General features: G+C 45.0%; 1 protein-coding gene across 1 annotated transcript; it reads left to right on the plus strand.

The window, feature by feature from the left end:
• The first annotated feature begins 5305 nt into the window (after positions 1 to 5305).
• On the plus strand, positions 5306 to 6353 carry LOC123128501 (temperature-induced lipocalin-1). Its single transcript, XM_044548526.1, has 2 exons — positions 5306 to 5817; positions 5901 to 6353. The coding sequence occupies exons 1-2, from the start codon at positions 5452 to 5454 to the stop codon at positions 6081 to 6083; spliced, it is 549 nt and encodes a 182-aa protein (XP_044404461.1). The 5' UTR covers positions 5306 to 5451; the 3' UTR covers positions 6084 to 6353.
• The last annotated feature ends 2381 nt before the right edge of the window (positions 6354 to 8734 follow it).

Genomic DNA, 8734 nt, shown 5'->3' on the forward strand with positions numbered 1-8734 from the left:
TGTTCCACGATGATCTCATCGGATGAACCACGATGTCAAGGACTTAATCAATCCCGTATACAATTCCCTTTGTCTAGCGGTACGATACTTGCCCGAGATTCGATCGTCGGTATCTTGATACCTTGTTCAATCTCGTTACCGGCAAATCTCTTTACTCGTTTCATAACACATCATCCCGCGATCAACTCCTTGATCACATTGTGCACATTATGATGATGTCCTACCGAGTGGGCCTAGAGATACCTCTCCGTTTACACGGAGTGACAAATCCCAGTCTCGATTCGTGCCAACCCAACAGACACTTTCGGAGATACCTGTAGTGTACCTTTATAGCCACCTAGTTACGTTGTGACGTTTGGCACACCCAAAGCACTCCTACGGTATCCGGGAGTTGCACAATCTCATGGTCTAAGGAAATGATACTTGACATTAGAAAAGCTTTAGCATACGAACTACATGATCTTGTGCTAGGCTTAGGATTGGGTCTTTGTCCATCACATCATTCTCCTAATGATGTGATCCCGTTATCAATGACATCCAATGTCCATTGTCAGGAAACAGTAACCATCTATTGATCAACGAGCTAGTCAACTAGAGGCTTACTAGGGACATGGTGTTGTCTATGTATCCACACATGTACCTGAGTTTCCTATCAATACAATTCTAGCATGGATAATAAACGATTATCATGAACAAGGAAATATAATAATAATCAATTTATTATTGCCTCTAGGGCATATTTCCAACATATTGTTCATAGATAGTCTGGATCATAAACCCACAATTCATCCGATCTCGACAAACACACCGCAAAAGAAGATTACATCGAATAGATCTCCAAGAGAATCGAGGAGAACTTTGTATTGAGATCCAAAGAGAGAGAAGAAGCCATCTAGCTACTAGCTATGGACCCGAAGGTCTGAGGTAAACTACTCACACATCATCGAAGGGGCCATGGAGTTGATGTAGAGGCCCTCCATGATCGATGCCCCCTCCAGCGGAGCTCCGGAAAAGGCCCCAAGATGGGATCTCTTGGGTACAGAAGGTTGCGATGGTGGAAATAGGGTTTCATGGTGCTCCTGGATGTTTGCGGGGTATGTGAACATATATAGGAGGAAGAAGTAGGTCGGTGGAGCAACGAGGGCCCCACGAGGGGGGAGGGCGTGCCCCCTGCCCCATGGCTGCCTCGTTGATTGCTTGACGTCCACTCCAAGTCCTCTTGATCAGGTTTGTTCTAAAAATCACGTTCCCGAAGGTTTCATTTCGCTTGGACTCCGTTTGATATGCCTTTTCTACGAAACACTGAAATAGGCAAAAAAACAACAATTTGGGCTAGGCCTCCGGTTAATAGGTTAGTCCCAAGAATAATATAAAAGTGTAAAATAAAGCCCATTAACATCCAAAATAGACAATACAATGGAACAATAAAAAATTATAGATACGTTGGAGACGTATCAATTGCCATCCCCTTTATCGCATTGGTTGCAAGGTTCTCATTTTTTTGTGTAGGTGCAAGGGACTTGAGCGTGGCCTCCTACTGGATTGATACCTTGGTTCTCAAAAACTGAGGAAAATACTTACGCTACTTTGCTGCATCACCCTTTCCTCTTCAAGGGAAAACCAACGCAGTGCTCAAGAGGTAGCACTATGCATCTCCTAGATAGATCTTGTGTGATCGTAGGAATTTTTTTGAAATTGCATGCTATGTTTCCCAACACATAGCTAGTAGCTAGATGGCTTCTTCTCTCTCTTTGATTCTCAATACCATATTCTCCTCGATGTTCTTGGAGATCTATTCGATGTAATACTCGTTTGTGGTGTGTTTACCGAGATCCGATGAATTGTGGATTTATGATCAGCTTATCTATGAATATTATCTGAATCTCCTCTGAATTCTTATATGCATGATTTGGTATATTTGCAAGTCTCTTCGGACTATCGATTTGGTTTGGCCAACTAGATTGGTTTTTCTTGCAATGGGAGAAGTGCTTAGCTTTGGGTTCAATCTTGTGGTGCTCGATCCCAGTGACAGAAGGGAAACCGACACATATTGTATTGTTTCCATTGTGGATAACAAGATGAGGTTTTCATCATATTGCTTGAGTTTATCCCGCTACATTATGTCATCTTACTTAATGTGTTACTTTGTTCTTATGAACTTAATACTCTAGATGCAGGCAGGAGTCGGTCGATGTGTGGAGTAATAGTAGTAGATGCAGACAGGAGTCGGTCTACTTGATACAGACATGATGCATATATTCATGATCATTGACTTAGATATCGTCACAACTTTGCGCTTTTCTATCAATTGCCCGGGGCAATAATTTGTTCACCCATCATAATAATTTCTATCTTGAGAGAAGCCTGTAGTGAAACCTATGGCCCCCGGGTCTACTTTCCATCATATAAGTTTCTGATCTATAATTTTAGTTTCCTATTTACTTCATTTGCAATCTTTTACTTTCCGCCGATAAACCAAAAATACCAAAAATATTATTTTACCGTTTATCCATCTCTATCAGATCTCACTTTGCAAATAACCATGAAGAGATTGACAACCCCTTATCGCGTTGGGTGCAAGTTGGTGTTTGTTTGTACAGGTATTCGGTGACTTGTGTATTGTCTCCTACTGGATTGATACATTGGTTCTCAAAACTAAGGAAAATACTTACTCTTCTTTGCTGCATCACCCTTTTCTCTTCAAGGAAATAACCAACGCAAGCTCAAGAAGTAGCAGTGGCCCATGTGTCGGCCGGGATGCCCCTTGTTTTTTTCAATAATTTAAGATATCAAAAAGTTTTAAATTTTAAAAAAGTTGTCAATTTTGAAAAGAAGTTCATGAAATCAAAAAACATTTGTGATTTAAAAACTGATTGAGAATTCAAAAAATGTTTGTGATTTAAAAACTGATTGAGAATTCAAAAAATGTTCACAATTTAAAAGAATGTTCATGAGTTTGTAAAAATCTTTCATGAATTTTAAAATGTTCATGATTTCAAAAAAATTCCGCGAATTCAGATAATGTTGATGATTTAAGAAAATGTTCACGAATTTGTAAAAAATGTTCACGAATTCAAACAATGTTCATGATTTAAGAAAATGTTCATGAATTTGTAAAAAAAATGTTCATGATATCGAAAAATTGTTCGTGAATTTTAACAATGTTCGCAATTTCAAAAAATGCCCATGATTTACGAGAATGTTCATGAATTTGTAAAAATCTTCGTAAATTTATAGAATGTTCACAAATTTCGAAAAATTGTTCAAGAATTCAAAAGGTGTTCATGGTTTCAAAAAAAGTTCATGAATTTAAAACTTTTTATATTTTCCAGATAATGTTCACGATTTCCAAAAATGTCCACAATTTAAGAGAATGTTCATGAATTTGCAAAAAAATGTTCATGAATTTTGAAAATATTCATGATTTTATTTTATTTTCAGGATTTTAAAAAATCTTCGGGCCAAAACAGGTTGGGATGAAACGTGTGCAGAATAAAATAATCTGGATGGAGCGCCTAGAGCGTGATACGTGGTGGGGGCTGAGAGCACGCCAGGTGATGCGCTCTCAGCCCACCCAAGTGACCCTTGCAGGGCTCCCGAACAAGTGCTCCTCAGTTGGGACTTCCTATTGACCGCTCGTTGCGGCAAAGTGCCGGCGTATCGCACAGGGCGCCGCTAACCTGGGCCGGCCCAATTCCGGTGGCATGATCGCGATATAAAAAAATGTAAAAAATAGAGCACGAATGAGCTGTGAATCGAATTGAACCTGGGACCTCGTGGTGGATGGCGTGCTGAGCTAGCCACTGCGACAATTGACTTGTCGTGTTAACATCGAAGCGCCATACTTAAAGAAACATACAACAGCGGCAGGGATCAAACAGATAACCTATTGCAAGTGAGTGATCCTGATAGCCACCATAATTCCTGGGATTTCGAACATAAAATGGCAGTCCGCCTTATACGAACATAAGCCGCAAACATTTTCATATTTCACAGAGAGAAAAAAAATAAAACTTGAAACATTTTTGGGAATCTCAAAAAAAAATCAAAAGAAGAGAACAACATGAAAAAACACCTTTTTCCGAATTCAAGAAGAATTTATTGAAAATGCAAAACATTTTCTGAAAAACAGGAACAAAAAGCTTCCATTTTCTCTGCAAAACATTTTTTTAATTTGTGATTTTTTAAAAAAAACATGAACAATTATTGAATTTGTGAACAAATTTGGAAAGCTGGAACTTTTTTTCAATTCCCAAACATTTTTTGAATCTTGAGAACAAATTTTTGAACAATTTTAAACAAATTTGGAAGCGCGAACAATTTTTTAAAGCACAAACATTTTTTTGAATCTTGAGAACATATTTTGAAACGGAGAGAAATTTTGAAAAATTCCGAACAAATTTGGAAGTCCGAACAATTTTTTAAAGCATGAACATTTTTTGGAATCTTGAAAACATATTTTGAAACAGAGAGAAATATTTAAAAATCCCGAACAAATTTGGAAGCGCGAACATTTTTTGAATATGTGAACAAAAAATTGAAATTCAGTACATTTTCTGAATGTCAGAAGTTTTGTACTTTTTTGTGTAACGAGAACAAATTTTGAATTTTGAAAACATTTTTCCAAAAACTGAACATTTTTTGGAAACACGAACAAAATTTAAATTTTTGATTTTTTTAAAGGAAGAGAAGAAAAGAAAAGGAAATAAAAAAGGAAATCATAAATATTTTGTAAAACTACAAACATATTCTGAAAAAGAAAAATAAACTTGAAAAAGAAAGTGAAACAAGAAACAAAAAACGAAAAAATGAAAAAGAAACAGAAACGAAAAAAAGAGAAATAAAAAATAATAGAAAGCCGAAAAAGAAGCAGAAAGAAACGATACAGGAAAAAAACCCGGTTCAGGGAACCTTCTGGAAGGTTCCCAAAACCGGTTTGGACGCATTATGTGTGGGCCGGCCCATTTCTGTCGCTCGCTGCGCTGCCCCCTGTGCGATCGCTCGACAGTTTGCCGCAGCGAGCGGCGAATAGGATTTTCCTCCTCAGTTAGTTGCTCCCGTAATGTTGCATCAACGAGGACGGGCTCCCGTGCCCTGTTTTTCAGGTGAGGCCGTCCCAAAAGGTCCATTAGTCCTTAAATATTGGGCCGTGCCAGTGGGCCAAAGTGTAAGATAGGCCCATTCTCAATTACAGCTGTCCCCGGGTCCACGACACTTGTGTCCAGCTGCAAACGGTGGACTTCATTCTCAAGAAAAGAAGAAGCAAACGGCAACTTTTAATCTTGGTCCCAACGTATCGCCCACAGCCCTCCACGTCTCCCGCACCAGCCTTTTATTGCCAGCGCCATCCCTATCCCCTCCAAACCCCCGCTCACATCCATCCCTATCGCCGCCGGCGCCTCAACCCACGCCGCCCTCGCTCCCTCCCCTCCCCCTCACGCTCAACGTCCGATGGCGGCCATGAAGGTGGTGCGGAACCTGGACCTGGAGCGGTACATGGGCCGGTGGTACGAGATCGCGTGCTTCCCGTCCCGGTTCCAGCCCAAGGACGGCGCCAACACGCGCGCCACCTACACGCTCGGCCCCGACGGCGCCGTCAGGGTGCTGAACGAGACCTGGACCGACGGCCGCCGGGGCCACATCGAGGGCACCGCCTTCCGCGCCGACGACGCCGGCGACGAGGCCAAGCTCAGGGTCAGGTTCTACGTGCCCCCCTTCCTCCCCGTCTTCCCCGTCACCGGCGACTACTGGGTGCTCCACGTCGACGACGCCTACCAGGTCGCGCTCGTCGGCCAGCCCTCCCGGAACTACCTCTGGGTACGTAATTCGATTGAACTGCGGTGCCGGCGGCGGTAGATCGATAGCCAATCTGATCTCTGCCGGGGTGTGGGTGTGTGTAGATCTTGTGCAGGCAGCCGCAGATGGACGAGGGCGTGTACGAGGAGCTGGTGGAGAGGGCCAAGGGGGAAGGGTACGACGTGAGCAAGCTCCGGAGGACGCCGCACCCGGAGCCGACGCCGGAGAGCCAGGACGCCCCCAAGGACGGCGGCCTGTGGTGGATCAAATCCCTCTTTGGAAAGTAATAGGCGCTCCTTCTGCCAAAGCAGCAGAGATGCAGTAGCACCAGCTGGTGTGGCTTGTACAGTTCAATCTAGTAGTATGTTCGTCGGTGCAGGGAATCTGAAGAATATGTTTTTGCTTGTTTGTGGCGTAGGTACATGTTCTGCAGAATAATCTGTTTGCCGGGTAAGGTCTGGCTGTGTTCTTACCTTAAGACTGTTGCTTGCTCGGATTCAGAAATCAGAATAGCGCATGCTCGCTCGGCTTCGGGCTGATGCTTTGGTTTGGTGTGATGGATCCTGGTGTCTACTTTGTTTTGCCTGTAAAATGGGTGGCGTTGACAGGGCTGGAAGGTCTAGGGGCGTCCAGAGATTGTCTTCATGATGGTCGCGGACTGTGGTGTGTTTGTGTGTTTGGTTGTTGCGCTTTGATGTATAGCCGGCAGCCCGAGTGAACGTTCGCTTGCTACGAATAGGCGTGCCATAGCTTTATATATGAAAGGTATAGTTAAAATTACAAGAAACTATCACTCACAATGAACAACAAGCGTACTACACACCACACCACTCTCGAACAAGTCCACAGACCGACAACACCATAAAGAAAAGCTACTTACAACACAAAAGATCCTATCCTACACACACACCGTATCTCGACCGACGCCTGACGGCTCCGAAGACCAACACCATCCGTAGAAAATCGCCTGTCAATGCATCATCCACTCTGAACGCCTAAGAGGAAGTGACAAGTGGAAGGCATGACTTGCTCTGAGCCGAGGGAGACACCGGCGACGAGCATACATAGTGTCATAGAGGACCGGAAGAGGACGGCAGCAAACACCGGAGAAGAGGAATAAGGACCCAACCGTGTCTCTACACACGAAGCTCCCAATAGAGATACGATGTCGAGGACGTCGCCAATGTGCCGATCCAATACTGAATCGAGGCTTTCGCCCGGAGATAGCCACCAACTCCAAGTCTCCAAGTGAGCGAGGGGCATGGCGCACACGCCTCGGCGACACCTCCAAGAAGGGGATGACACCCACGGGTGCCATCGCCGCCGGCCCGACAGAAGCCAAGCAAGATTTTCATCTGAGCATCGCACATCACCACACCTCCTGGAAATCCATCCAATTAGCCTCGCCACCAGGCCGCCGCAACTCTAAGAACTCTAAGCAAAAGTAGTTGCCAAGCCGAGGACCGACGACCGGCTGTACGACCAAGAGGAACCCGCCCACAACACCAAACTCCCAGCCTAGACAAGAAACCACATCCACCCCGCTCCTCCACCAAGGTCCAGTACCGCCCACAACAGTCGTCGCCAACCAAAGGACAACCCTGCGACGGTCGGAACCGCACCTCCACGAAGCACCAAGCCGCGCCACTGGGAGAGCATCACCGCTCACCACACCGCATGTGACGCCCCCGATTCAATCGTACACTAATCATGCATGCAAACGTGTACGATTAAGATCAGGGACTCACGGGAAGATATCACAACACAACTCTACAAATAAAAATAAGCCATACCGGCATCACATTACAAGCCAGGGGCCTCGAGGGCTCAAATACAAGAGCTCGATCATAGACGAGTCAGCGGAAGCAACAATATCTGAGTACAAACATAAGTTAAACAAATTTGCCTTAAGAAGGCTAGCACAAACTGGGATACAGATCGAAAGAGGCGCATGCCTCCTGCCTGGGATCCTCCTAAACTACTCCTGGTCGTCGCCAGCGGGCTACATGTAGTAGGAGGCACCTCCCGAGTAGTAGTAGTCGTCATCGACGGTGGCGTCTGGCTCCTGGGCTCCAACGTCTGGTCGCAACAATCGAGTATAGAAAGGGGGAGCAAAGCAACCGTGAGTACTCATCCAAAGTACTCGCAAGCAAGGAGCTACACTACATATGTATGCATTGGTATCAAATGGAATAAGGGTATCATATGTGGACTGAACTACAGAATGCCGGAATAAGAGGGGGATAGCTAGTCCTTTCGAAGACTACGCTTCTGGTAACCTCCATCTTGCAGCAGGAGAAGAGAGTAGATGGTAAGTTCACCAAGTAGCATCGCATAGCATAATCCTAACCGATGATCCTCTCCTCATCGCCCTATGAGAGAGCGATCACCGGTTGTATCTGACACTTGGAAGGGTGTGTTTTATTAAGTATCCGATTCTAGTTGTCATAAGGTCAAGGTACAACTCCGGGTCGTCCTTTTATCGAGGGACACAGCTATTCGAATAGATCAATTTCCCTGCAGGGGTGCACCACATAACCCAACATGCTCGATCCCATTTGGCCGGACACATTTTCCTGGGTCATGCCCGGCCTCGGAAGATCAACACGTCGCAGCCCTACCTAGGCACAACAGAAAGGTCAGCACACCGGTCTAAATCCTATGGCGCAAGGGTGTGGGCCCATCGCCCTTTACACACCTGCACGTTGCGAACGCGGCCGGAGAGCAGACCTAGCAACCTCCATTACAAAGGAAGTTGCGTTACGCGGTCCAACCCAGCGTGCGCCGCTCAGTCGCTGACGTCACGAAGGCTTCGGCTGATACCACGACGTCGAGTGCCCATAACTGTCCCGGCGTAGATGGTTAGTGCGTATAGGCCAGTGGCCAGACTCAGATCAAATACCAAGATCTCGTTAAGTGTGTTATTTTAAAATAACCG

The sequence above is a fragment of the Triticum aestivum genome, chromosome 6A, assembly GCF_018294505.1.
Source record: "Triticum aestivum cultivar Chinese Spring chromosome 6A, IWGSC CS RefSeq v2.1, whole genome shotgun sequence".
In the NCBI taxonomy this organism is placed as follows: Eukaryota; Viridiplantae; Streptophyta; class Magnoliopsida; order Poales; family Poaceae; genus Triticum; species Triticum aestivum.

Excerpts from the sequence above, each read along its gene's own strand:
- LOC123128501 (XM_044548526.1), top strand. The coding sequence starts at position 5,452 with ATGGCGGCCATGAAGGTGGTGCGGAACCTGGACCTGGAGCGGTACATG. Across the intron at positions 5,818-5,900 it reads CCTCCCGGAACTACCTCTGG|ATCTTGTGCAGGCAGCCGCA; the intron begins GTACGTAATTCG and ends GGGTGTGTGTAG.